The following is a 14,000-nucleotide window of genomic DNA, read 5'->3' as shown; positions in this document are numbered from 1 at the left end:
AACCGTTTGATTTTACGAGATCCGTGTAATTCAAACCATCTCCAAATTATTGCAAAATAGAGATTGTAAGAGAATAATGAAAGTAATACGAGATTTCGTTGGATCCACGGGTCCAGCATAAATGTGTAACACGTTCGTTTATACGTTGAAGCGATCGATTAGCGTAATTTCTCGAGATCCATAATTAAATGGAGGAAAACGTTTACATTGCTGCGATAATTAACAGTCGATTCGTTGATCCTTGAGAAAGCTGTCGCAAGTGATAGCATTAACTGTGTCAATCCATGGGATACTTGGTGATGTTACGCTGCTACTAGCTTGTTGCGCGTCTATAATGCTTGACGTGATATACTACGTAGGATCGTACGCGTAACATAATTCAGTAAGCGCAAGTTATCGAAACTTCTTAGACGTAGGTGGTACTCGAAAGTCTGTTGCCCTCCTCGAATCGACGTGCTCAAAATTCTACGAGCGAAATCATTAGAGGAATTGCGTAGAATTGTTGATCTCTGTATCGCTCCTTTACTCCAATGTTTTCAGGAAGATCGAATTTTGGTTTCTCTGCAGTAGGAAGCAGATATAACACGTATGATTGGTGAGATTGATCGGTAAGACGGGGATGTTCGATTTGGAGTGATGTTATATTTCCTTGTTTAAAAAGGATTTTTATTCGTTTAATATGCAATATATTTCGGAGATATTTTTATATTTAAAAATTTCGAGATTTTATTTAATCGTATTATAGTAAAAACATACAAAAGAAAATATAGAAGGTATATGAAATTTCCGCTTTTTAGTTTTCAAGCATTTGTATTAACCGAAGTATTTATTTCGGTAGATACTTATTTACATCTCGATGCTGCCATGTTTCAATGTGAGTATAAATATAGAAAAATTGTTAGGTAGATGATACATTTACACTGTACATGTGAATGTGTGTGTAAGCGTCAGAGGACGTCCAGGTCTCAGTTGAGACAAAAGATTGTTGGTAGCTGTTAGAAGAATCTAGAATAGTCTGTTGACAACAAGCGTGTGAGTACCATAAGAAGGTTATCGGGGTCTTAAGACGGTAATATATATGTATAGATGTTGTGTACGAATAAAGCAAACAATTTATTTTTCATTAACAAAAATATAAAATGTAAATTCATGAAAACACAAATAATTTACATATTTTTAAGAATTTTTTAAATTATTATTAATATGAGACTGAATTGAGCGCCGATATATGAGTATTTCTTAAATATTGAGTGTGGTAGAGGCTCGTAGAGAATAAAATCCTAACCCGTATTTTTGTATATGTAGGGATCAGAGAATTATTGAGTGCGGCCAGTATATTGTGAAAACAGAACAAAGTGAGTACAACGAACAGAAAATTCTATGATAGATTTTTTCAAGCGAATGCTAGAAAGAAAGACTGTCAAAGAATACCACTACCAGGTAATATCTCTACATGCAGGAGCATTATTCGTTCATTTATTATTAGTAGATTGCGAATTTTTATACAAGTGCATATTTTTCATATTACATAGATTTTGCGTATTTTATATAAACGACATACGTAATGGAACCATCCTGAATTATCCTGTAAGTGAGCGGGAGGCCGCGGCGGCTTCTCCATGTCTCCCTGTTTGGGAGGACCGCCTCCGCGCCTCGATGTTCGCCTCCTCGTTGATCAGCTGGGATCGCCACTGGTCCCACGCGTCCTCCTCGGCGGTTCCTAGGTCATTTGAGGCCGTCTGCTCGGTCGAGTTCTCTCCCGGATCCCATACCCTCATGTGGCTGTATTTCCTCTTGAGCGCCAGCGCCCGAAACTCCCACGGGGTGGACGCGGCCAGAACGGTCGGTGACGCGAAGGACACCATTAGGTATATCCCCTGACGATTCTGATGGCGGTTACCCTGTGCAGCCTCCTGAGGAACAGGATGCTGCGACGACACGCGATCGGATCGTTCGCCCATAAAGGGACCCCATACATCACTCGGGACCGAACGAAGCCCTCGTAAAATCGGCGCACCACGGCTCCCGCCCCGCCGATGTTCGGCAGAGGGCACAAGGCATTGGCTGCCTCTGACACCTTCAGAGTCAGGGAGTCGAAGTGCGGCCCGAGCATCCACTGGCTGTCGATCATGAGACCTAGATAATTCATCCGCGATCCCACCTCGACAGCGTCTCCCACCATGCTTATGCTCAGACCGGGCAGAGGAGACCCTCGCCTGTTTTTGTCGTAGAACCAGATGGCCTCCGACATTGAGAATCGCCTCATGGCTACAACATGTGGAACCTCAAAGAAGCTCAATACTTCCAAGGTACCCCGTCGTAAGGATTTAAAATTATTATCGTTGAATTGACATAAGTCAATTTTCAATGAATAATTCATAAATAATTAACTATTGATATGTACAATTTATATTAAGTAAGTAAATAAATAGAATAAATAAATAAATAAATAATAATAGAAAATAATAGAATTATTATATTAGAATTAGAATATAAAATAATAGAATTTCCCATCTCTATAGAGCTCCTCAAGACGTTCAAAATAATTGTTTTAATCTCGTTTTTGTTGAATCCAAGCTCATACAGTGTTTCCTTTGTTTTGGTTGGAATAGCCCCTCTGCTACCAAGCACAACGGGCAATATTGCTTCCTCCTCCTGACCATATATAGACTTTAAATGGCTCAAGCATGGGAGGTATTTGTTGACCTTTCCCTTATAAGCTCTTTGGAGGTAATATCTGATCTCATAGCGGACTGTGACGTCGACTATGAGAATCCGTTCCTCGTTTTTAACGACGAGGTCCGGCTTATATTGATTACCTTCTACGTTAATAGTAGGCTCGACAAACACCTCGTTTAGTTTCCTGAGTTTCTTCGCCAGAAACATCTTGGCTTCGTCATGCCTCTTGATTCTGAGGCCCTTAGTAAATTGGCATAACCCTAGGACATGTCCTAAGGTCTCCGGTTAGGCATGGCACCTCCTGCACGTTACATCTATGTCTTTTTTGGTTCGTGCTAAGGTGGTCTTGGTGCCAAAGGTGTTGGTTCGGAATCGTAAGGCATCGATAAACGTCGAAGGTTTCAATAAATTGTGCTGTTTCAGCCACACGTTGCCAAGCTTTTCTTTTGCGAAGTCGGCCACTCCTTGTCCCTGAGTTCTAAGCTCAGCCCATTGTTTCACATGTTCACCTTTAAGTCTTTTGCTGGTTTTTTCAGTGTCCTCTAAAGTGGCCGGCCAATTTATCGTCAGAGAGTTGGCAATTTTCTTTAGCTTCATATCTGTGTCCTCGCCGATCAAACTTGCTGCTGCTGGATCTATTGAGTCTTTAATTTTTAATGCGCTCCTTAGGGTACCGAGTTTTACTATGTCCTCGAATCCGGGTAACCGTAGGCCTCCAAAATTTCTAGGAGCGTAAAAGAATCCGGTGGCAGTTGATGGAACTAAATGCAGGATTGATTTAATCTCCTGCCTGACCTCGCTATCCATAAGCTTTAGAACACCGTCTTCTGGTGGATTTATTAAAAGCTGGTAGATAAATCTAGGAAATATATATTTCAATAATAATTCTATCTTCTGACATGGTTTCAAGGAGAGTTTTCGGACTCTCCTCACCATGCTCAGAATTTCAGGCACAACTATGCCACAGTGGACGCCTTTCCAGGACCCAATCTTTGCGCCCAGATACCTGAATGCTTTCTCTGCGTTAACCTCTGGTATTTTGTTTGAGCCAACTTTGATTTCTGGGTCTTTAATGAACCAGGTGTCCTTTTTTGTTACCACTTGGAACGTTTGGCTTTTTTCTATCGATATTTTCATTCCCAGGCTATCCAGGTATCTGTGGAGCTCGTCCACTTGACACTGTACTTCCCCTCATCTTCACCAAGTAGGACGATGTCATTGTAACACCAATCTCATCCCAACCATAAGATGTCGACCTCGAGTCTTAGGCACATCACCACCTTGTCATCATAGCCTACACCAAGGCTGTGACGCAGCTTAGTCCACATCACAGATAAAGGGTTCGACCCCTGACCTTCGAACACTTCTCCGACTACACAGAAGCTATGAGACACCTTAGTCTATATCATAGATAAGACATCGACCCCCGACCTTCGAACACTTCTCCACATCACAACCCACACCTAGCCCCTCAACATCCGAAAACCAAAACATATATAAACCGAGACTTCACCCAGCTCGGGCAGTTCTAGTTCTTGTTCTTGTTCTAGTGGCTGTACTCATACTACCTCTTTTCTCCGGTTCAGTGTCAGCTCTGTAAGTGTTGAGATTTATAATAAAGCTTTATAAAGGAAAACTAGTAGTTGGGTTACGACTCAAACTCCTTACTACATTCCAAGTACCCATTTTACGTGACATCTCCTTGGTAAAACCGTGAATTAACTATACCGCGTGACGCAACTTTCGTCGTGAAATATCGATCGATTAATTTTTCAAGTTTACTTCCGAATTTGGAAATTCCGCACCGCAGACGTGGGCTTAACGATGCAAAAATGTAATTGGCATTTATGGTATGTTAATTGTACGAATTGGTAGCAACATAAGGAACGGGCCTCGTTCAACAGAATCCTCTGGCATTAAGAAGGATTTGTATCTCAAGGTGTAATAAACGATACCGCAATACTTCTACGATAGCCGCTCGGATCATTACAGCACATGATTGAAAGATCGACGCAAGATGCATTTTATCACTGTCCTCGATGTGATTATGTGAAACTTGTTTTTAGCTTGTTCGTTTGCGTTGCTAAGTAAAAATGTTGCCCGCTTGCTTAGAAAAAGAAAGATTCTTTTATTTATTATTAATTTATTGTTCTTTATGCATTATTAAACAGTCAGCACTAGTATCAGTTCTAACTTGAAACTCGTGACCTACGAAATATTTTAATTTAATTTTTGGATCACAGATCCAAATTAAAAGTTATTTAAAAAATTTAATGTTCTTCGCTAAGGGGAATTTTTGTAACACTATAAATTTTGTAATTATTCTATCAACTTGTATCGTTGTATTTTTATCACAACGATCTTCAAAGTATTCTAAATATTAGCATAGCCATCTTGGTATCTAAACTCTAGGAGATGATATAAACTTTCGAAAATCCACATCTCAAAAACAAGAGACACGAAAAAATAACTGACCCGTCCACCAAATATTGATCGAAAATGTTCGAAAAAGCCATTCCTTAATTACGAGTAACGTAAATTCCTGGATAAGGTTGGATAACCGGAAGCTAGCTAGGAACGAGGAGGAATCTCATGAATTCGGCGGCATGCTTATTGCGTGGGACGTGTTTTCGTGACGTCACGGAATCAACACGCCATCCAGTCTCAGCTCACCACCTACGTCACCAATGACACCATCGCTTCTTGTCCGTGTTCAATTACTGGAAACGAGGGTACCTTGTCGTTGTGGGTCGAACTTGTTCTTTTAATGCAATTTGCCAAGAGCACGGTGTCGTTTGCAACTGACAAAACACGCGTTCAATTACCACGGCAAGCAAGATCGTACCCTTCTTCCTTAATTTCACTCTATTCATTCGTGGACAAACTAATTATAAATATTCATATCTTAGATGAGCACTTTGGAAGCGATTGAATCGGATACGTCAATCGCAGCCACGCTCTCGTTATTAGGCATGGGCCTAAAAACTGTCCCAAAAAATGTTTTAAATATCCAATTTGGAGCTGCAAGTGGAATTTTCTTACGTATCCTTGTTAGATATGCAGCGTCGGAAGCGTACTTAAAATACTTCGACATGTAAATCGTTTTTCATTCTATTTCTTTATATGATTTTAAATATTACACCAAGGCATGCTATCTATATTTTTCATTTTTCACAGTGTATTCATTGTTTATCTGTGCTCCTTCGGGCACAAGTAGCAGCCACATGGTCTAGTTCATGTACGATGCAAGTGTTAGAGACTATTTTGTCATTTAGTATACATTGTAAACCACAATTGAGAAAATCAGCACAACATGGAATATGTGCCATATTAAGCGGTAGCACAAATTTGAATGAAGAAATTATTCAAGTAAATTTCAAATAAATCAATTTTTGAAAGGGTTAACAAAGGTATGCACAAACTAATTATAAATATTCATATCTTAGATGAGCACTTTGGAAGCGATTGAATCGGATACGTCAATCGCAGCCACGCTCTAGTTATTAGGCATGGGCCTAAAAACTGTCCCAAAAATGTTTTAAATACCCAATTTGGAGCTGCAAGTGGAATTTTCTTACGTATCCTTGTTAGATATTGTTAGAATTTAATCTTGAAATTAAGATTAATAAACTGTGGAAGACACAATGTGTGTATTGAAACAATACTTTATGATTTTTATTAAACAAAGTTACAAGTAAAATACAAGTAAGCGTTATGAATGTTGACAGTTGGCTAGTTGTTCACAGACTGGCTTGCTTAGTGACCCATGGTCCTTAAAAAGGTTTAGAACTCCACTCTGTATGCAGTAATGAGTGTGACCTGTGTGAGTGTCTGTGTGGCGTCACATGTGCTACAGAACCTTCTAGTAGCTTCTCGACGTGCCCATCGAGAATGCTCCATCCATATCCTTAAGCTTCTTCCGCCAAATTCTCGAAAGAGCATGCACGTGCCAGCCGCCATGGTACATCTCACGAACGCACTAGTGGGGATAGCGTTGGACAACGAAGGGAAGAATCCATACGATCAACCACCTTATCTGCATGCGATTGATATCGTTGTATTCCAACAGATATGCATCGTCGGAAGAGTACTTAAAATACTTCGACATGTAAATCGTTTTTCATTCTATTTCTTTATATGATTTCAAATATTACACCAAGGCATACTATCTATATTTTTCATTTTTCACAGTGTATTCATTGTTTATCTGTGCTCCTTCGAGCACAAGAAGCAGCCACGTGGTCTAGTTCATGTACGATGCAAGTGTTAGAGGCTATTTTGTCATTTAGTATACATTGTAAACCACAATTGAGAAAATCAGCACAACATGGAATATGTGCCATATTAAACGGTAGCACAAATTTGAATGAAGGAATTATTCAAGTAAATTTCAAATAAATCAATTTTTGATAAACTTTAATGTTACAATGTTAATAATTATAGGAGGTGATATCATGTAAGGTGAAAACCCACCGCGATATCATCCAGCTACTCCATACATTGCAAAATTCTGTATTGGTCAACTTGACTCCGAGTACGATGGTATTACAAATGTTCTTCATTTCCTTACACTACTAAAAGACATTTTCCATCATTTACCAATGATTCATGTGAAGGTATTTGTCAACATTTGTTAAGGAAATACATATATTTATATTATACAACTTTTATTACGAACTTTTGTTTTCCAGACTATCAGTGAATCTTTATTGAAGCTTATGACTATGAAAAATGTGTTAGTAACTTCATGTTGTCTACAAACCTTTCATGGTTTGTTCGTTTCTCGACCATCAGAAGCTATTCTACCAGTACAAAGAAATGGGCAAATCATTACTGCCTTATATGATTATCAACCTCCGGCAACTGATACACAACCAACCTTAGCGTGGCTAACCGTAATGCAAGAAGCGTATTTAAATTTAGCGCAGTAAACAAACTTTTATATTTAAACTCCTTATATCCAATTTTATTGAAGAGATAGTAATTGCTGAATGTATTTTTCCTTTATAGCAATTCATTAAATTTATGCGCAGTTCCTTTACCAAGAATTTTAGACAGATGCATGCAATTGTGGCTTTCGGACAAATCGGAAGTTATGTCTGGTTCTTCGCACACGATAAAAATTTTATTACAAGATTGTGTCGGTAAAATATGTGAAACCGAAGAATCAATGAAAACGTAAGATTAGATTTAATTATTATTCTTTGTATCTATTATTTATATATCATCATTTATATCAAACTTTTAGATATAAGGACACTGTCAATCAGATAACTTTTATGATCCATCAAGCATTAGGTTATCAATATTTGGAAGCTTGGTATCATATTCTTCATTTAATAGCCCTACTGTTTCAGGTAATATCGATTTTCTGCTTCTTACCCTTTTGTCAGTGTTGTACAATTCAACGTTCCCTTTTATTACAGGTAACTGGTAAAGCGAGAAGTCCGCAATTAATAGAGATATTAAAAAGTCTTGCTGAGTTACGTGATTCTTACAATTTTGCGTCGAAAAATGACGCTGAGTACGCTATTGGAGCTGCGATAAGAGTGCTAGGACCGGAGACAGTATTAAATTTGATTCCATTGAAAGCAAGTAATTCTATATGAACCGGATTATGCTTAGAAAGAAAAACTTTATTTTATAACTACAGTAATATAAATCTATTTTATAGGTATCGGACAATGCGATTAATTTAAAAAGAACTTGGCTACTACCATTATTGAAAGATTGTGTGCTAGGTGGGTCACTTACTTTCTTCATGGAAACATTGCTACCTATCGTTGCATTGTGCGAGTAAGTATTTTAATCTATCTTTATTATAAGAGTATAAATTATCTTATATTGATATTTTTAATGATAATTATACTCAATTTTAGAAAAAAAGCAACCGAACCTGTAGGCGGAAAAACTTACGAATTTCTCGTTTGCCAAGTCCGGGCTATTTTACCAAGTATATGCAACAACGCTACCGATGTGAAAGATAATTTCAAGGTATATATCAGAGATAAATATAAAAGATATAGTATCAAGTATCCATGAGATAACTTTTATCTTGTTTAGAATATAGCTAAACTGTTAGGAACAAATTTAAATGAGAGAAAGAATTTAAGGATGTCGATAATGTCTGCCTTACGAAGATTAATAACGAAAGCAGTCGAAGACGACAAAAAAGAAGATATACACGAACTAGCTAGATTTGCAAAGAATTATTTACCATTGTTTTTAAATCTATACACTACTAAGCCACTTGGTACTGACGAAGAAGGACAACGCTTCGCTACATATGATACAATAAGAGTAATTTGTGAATAGAAGAAGTAATTTTCTTTAAAGAGATTAACTAATATTTTGTACAATTACAAGTGTATCTTACAATTACGGATAAGGAATTGGTACACGAATTATTCGATCGTGCGTTATTTAAGTTGAAATAACCTGATATCGACGATTTTTTCAAAGAAAGTATTCACGATATAATAAGATTATTTATTAATTATACTGACATTAATAGATTAAAGACGTTTTACGATATGTGTGTACCACTTCTTAAAGAAATTTCTAAAACCAAGGAACAGAAGAAAGCATATAGGTAACTTTTTAATATATTTGGAATTAAATATTTTAATTATCTTTTCTGCAAAAACAAAAATTATTTTTTACTTGTATGTTCTTTCAGGTTTTTAGAAGAGATATGTGGCAGTGAGAAGGAAACGTGTAAAGAGTTTGTAGTTTAATACAGACGCGAGATACAAAAATTATTAATATCCTCGGCTACTGAAGTCGCAAAACCAAGCAGAGGAGTAAGTGCTAACTTACAAACATTGCTCTATAATATCAATTTCTTATGAAAATTTTAACAAATAAGCCTTACTCATTTTTTTTAATTAGGCACGATTAAGATTGTTACGTCGCCTAAAACATCTGCGCTGCATCTCTCGCGACCGGGCAGCCGATGGCCTGCGTAACGTCATTTCGACCCTCAACAAACCTGAGGACCAACCATAACTTTCTCTTTCATTGTGTACATGTATCTTCGTTCAATCCGTCGTCCTGAAAGATTTTTGAGACTAAAAATATTTTCGACGCACATCTGGTTTTTTAGAGAGGTCACTCACGAACCACGTTGGTCGGAGGCTTCCTACTCATCACTTCTCCTACGACCATAGGAGAGTCAAGTCGAATATTTCTCCTACATACTACAACGTCGAAGTCTAGCATCAAAATCTAGTGTCTATCAAGTATCCTCTAGTGCTACGTCCACTAACATACGAAATTCGACTGTACGAACTTTGCTCTATTATTCGTGTCTATCTCATATTCGTGCGATAAGTTGTTATTGACGATTTGTATCTACTCAACAGTGTAGTTTAAGTGTTGGAAATATATATTTTATAATTCTGTGAATCACAGTGTTATATAAACTTAATCACCCCTATTATCTTAACGGAAATCAGGGGATCGATCAACTCGTGGTGTCGATTAATATAATCGTAACGGGAATTTACGACTCCCGTTGACGTCTCTCCTCGCGATTGCGTCTCCCCGCGATTGACCGAATTTACAAAGATGCTTAATTCATCTGATCAAAATTCATCCACAACTTGAGAAAACTAAGTTCTTAGAAGCCATTGTGCCCGAAGCAGTAATCTATTTAAAAGATTTAAATACGAAATGTCGAACTTCTGCATATCAACTTTTAAACACTATTGCCGAGAAATTTTTAGGAAATCCTACACATCTTAAAGATTATGTTAATATGCTCATGGTTGGTTTGAGTGGTGCGATAGAAAATGTACAAAAGTATTGTACCGCATCCTTGCTGGCACTTTCTTCTATCACTTATCATTACAACGGTACAGTTTATTTCAAACTAAAGTTAAAATAAATATTTCGTATGAAAATAAATAATAGCATATTAAAAATATTACAACAGGATCTTTAGGTATAGAGACAGTTAAAGAAATCTTGTGACAAGCTTGTATTTTTGTTACAAGTCCGACAAGAGAAATTGCAGAAGCTGCATTGGCATATATCAAAGTCTATATTACTGTGATGCCATCTCAGATTGCTGCTTTGAATTTAAAATTGTTGGTTAGTAACAAAGGCGTTCAATTAATAACAATAAAAGGTTAGTAACGAAATCCCATATAGCTCAATAAAAAAACGAATTAATGAATTTGCAGATAGACGCTTTATGTGCAATGAACGATGACTGCCATAGGCATTTCAGACAAAAAGTACGAGATATTCTCGTAAAGTTAATAAGAAAATACGGAATGGAAACAATTTCTGGCATGATTCCAGTTTCTAATGCGATGTTACATAAGAGATTAAGAAATATGAATAAGGCAGAAGAGGCGAAGAAAAAGAAAAGAGAATTGAGGAAATTGAAAAAACAAGAAAATGACGAGGATACTGAATTCAATGCAAAGAGAAAACCTAAAAGGTAACTTTGTATTTTACTTTAATCGAAATTTTTCTTAAACCGAAAGAACTCTATAATCTTTATTAAAATTCAGTATGGAAGAAATATTGGCGGATAGCGATGATGAGTTCGTTGAAGATATGGACAATGAAGAGTCAAGGAAAAGGAAGAAAAGAACATCGCGAAAGGAAGCCTGGATTCATGAGAATGAAGAGATCGTTGATCTCGTTGATCCTGCGGCTGCTCGAAATATATCAAGTAAGTCTAGATATTTTTCAAAATTCGATTAGTCGAAGTTGGAATTAAATTCACAAAATAATTTTTTAGCAACGCAACCTACAGTCGCTATAAATTCAAAAATAGCGGCTATAAAACGGAAAGATCGTGAATTTAAGACTACGTCTGATGGCCGTCTTATTATCACAGTAGATAATGAGAAAGATAATGAACCAGAACCCAAGAGAAAGAAGAAATCTGCAATTTTGTTGCACAGTGATTCAGAAGACGATTATGGTAAGAATTAGGGTTAGATTTGGGGTTAGGAATTGTAGTAAAATGTAAAGTAATTCAAAGAAACAAGTGAACGAAGCCAATGAATTTTTATGTTACATGATCAGAAGATGATGTTCAGTCTGTAGCCATGTCGCAAGCAATGGATAAAAAACGTAAATATAGCGATAGTTATGATAACATTAGCGTAAGGAGTGGATCCACATTGAAGTATCAAGGTATAATAGTAATGTATAATCTATAGTAAATTTTGGTCTGTTGTTTAATAACAATTTTGGTATCCATAGCAGGAGGGTCTGGAATACATCGACCATTGAAAAAATCAAGAACAGAATATATACCAGGAGCGGAATATAAAGCATCAAAGGCTGGAGGTGATGTTAAAAGGAAAGGAAAACCAGATCCATATGCTTATGTACCTCTGTCAAGAGCAGCATTAAACAAAAGGTAAATAATGATAACATGAATTTTGATTTAAATTGAAGATAAGCATTGAATTGATTCATTTTTATCTTTAGAAAAAAGAAGCAAAATGCGAGTAAATTTCAAAACATTATTAAAGGAGCGAAGAAAGGTGCGAAAATTGGAATGAAGCAAAGGAAAAACTAATGTATAAATTACCATAAAAAAATGTTCAAAAACTATGCTTTTGTGGTATGAGTCTCTAATTGTGATTAGGTTTCACTGGCTATAAATTTGTACATACATAAAATATATAATATAAAGATGTACAAGAAATGACATTGAATTAAAAATCTGTGACGATTTATAACATACGTGGATTAATATATTAACAGGTAAACACTTGAGAAATTGACATATTGTTTGAAAATAAAGTGACTTTGTTATAGAGCAAAAGAATTCCTATATTACTATTTATTTGTCTTGTGCAATCTGTTGACTACAAATTAGCGCTTACAAAAAGATCCTTTTACACAGATGGTTTAATTTATTGCATATTTCCATAGAACAAATATTGAAATCCTTACAACTGATACAAAATAACTTACAAATAATTATATTAATATAGGGACTGGTCTTTTTTTTTTTTAAGAAATTAATTATATGATCCTTAATTGTATCCTAGAATTAATTAGATCCTATAATTAAGCACTTCTATTAAGCTAAAAGTATTTAAATATTTATGTAAACAGAAACTCACGTTTCTTTTGCATTAGCTCTTCTTAGGCAACATTCTTTCCAGCTGTCCAGATTCGTTCATTTCTTTTACAATATCTAATCCTCCAATGAGTTCTCCATTCACATATAATTGAGGATACGTTGGCCAATCACTAAATTTTTTAAGTCCTTCTCTAACATCATTATCTTGTAAAATATTAAACGTCTGGTAATCTGTCTTACAAGAGTCTAAAATAGAGACTATTGTTCTAGAAAATCTGCAACGTGGAGTGGTAGGAGATCCTTTCATGAAAATCATACAGGGCGCTTGATTTATTAATTTCTTTAGTCTTTCTTCGAGTTTTTCTTTAGGTTTACATATATCAAACGAAATAGAATCTTTATCGGTCAATAATTGTCGCTTAATTTTCTCCGTTATAACTGCAGGATTAGCTCCATCGATTCTATCGACTATGGTGTTATTTTTTGTGAGAACAACTGTTGGTACTGCACTGATACCAGCTTTCAAGGGTACATCAGGTATTTTTTCAGCTTCAATCTTGGCGAACCTAACCCCCTGATACTCGGCCAGTTTGCTCATTTCTTCGATCACATCATTTATTTGCGAACACTGATCGGCCCAGGATGCGTAGAAATGAATGACAGAAAGATCTTGTGACCTGACACGACAAACGAACATGACCTTGAAAATCACCTACTTAGCTACTTCCTTAGTTTATCACAGAATTACATCGATAAAAAATTGTGAATTGTGAACTTTTTCACATCGAACGAAAATAATATAAAGTCGTAGTTATCTTTTGTTATATTGCAATATTTAATCTATTTCATCATAAAAATAAAAATAAAAAATATTTTCTTTCGCTACTTTGAACAATATTTCGAGTCAAATTGAATTGAGATTAACTGAATTTTTTATACAATAATATGTTAAACAATGAATGATATTCATCGAGTAGGTTATATTGTTTCTAGAAACTGAATTACTTATTATTTAGAATTACTCACTTGAGGTAATTCTTGTATTCTTGTTCAGAATTAAGATTAGTGGTAGACATCCTGTCAATTTACTTTGTGTAATTGATAAACACGTGATAATATTAACAAGAAATATTTTGAAAATTCGTTTATTCACTACGACAACTTTTTTTTTTTATTATTAACGTGGAGGAAATCCGCACGGACACCAGGTCGCTTCTGGGGAAAAGCGGCGTGGTAGTGCCGGACTCCAACCGACTAAAAC

The 14,000-nt window shown here is 36.1% G+C and overlaps 1 protein-coding gene, 1 long non-coding RNA gene and 1 pseudogene across 3 annotated transcripts in view; 2 read left to right on the top strand and 1 right to left on the bottom strand.

Moving 5' to 3' along the window:
* The window catches only part of LOC138183823 (uncharacterized), a 162,996-nt gene that overhangs the window by 27,361 nt on the left and 121,635 nt on the right, over positions 1–14,000 (top strand). The gene's annotated exons all lie outside the window — the stretch shown is intronic.
* On the top strand, positions 5,589–12,389 carry LOC138184341 (RRP12-like protein; annotated as a pseudogene).
* Positions 12,479–13,879, bottom strand: LOC138183811 (glutaredoxin 3-like). 2 transcript variants are annotated; one of them, XM_069121241.1, is made up of 3 exons: positions 13,766–13,879; positions 12,780–13,416; positions 12,479–12,700 (listed from the first exon to the last, which is right to left on the bottom strand). In XM_069121241.1, the coding sequence occupies exons 1-2, from the start codon at positions 13,813–13,815 to the stop codon at positions 12,792–12,794; spliced, it is 675 nt and encodes a 224-aa protein (XP_068977342.1). In that variant the 5' UTR covers positions 13,816–13,879; the 3' UTR covers positions 12,479–12,700; positions 12,780–12,791. The 2 variants fall into 2 exon arrangements, with proteins under 2 accessions (XP_068977342.1, XP_068977341.1); XM_069121240.1 differs by having other exon boundaries at positions 12,479–13,416.

Source organism: Bombus flavifrons, chromosome 10 (genome assembly GCF_040668555.2).
Source record: "Bombus flavifrons isolate JBK064 chromosome 10, iyBomFlav1_principal, whole genome shotgun sequence".
NCBI classification, from domain to species: Eukaryota; Metazoa; Arthropoda; class Insecta; order Hymenoptera; family Apidae; genus Bombus; species Bombus flavifrons.
This window is presented reverse-complemented; position numbering and strand designations above follow the sequence as displayed.

Bases quoted from the DNA above. Each gene is read 5' to 3' on its own strand.
- LOC138183811 (XM_069121240.1), bottom strand. From the start codon at position 13,815: ATGTCTACCACTAATCTTAATTCTGAACAAGAATACAAGAATTACCTC. The intron at 13,417-13,765 runs GTGAGTAATTCT...TTGTCGTGTCAG, and splicing joins GAATACAAGAATTACCTCAA to GTCACAAGATCTTTCTGTCA.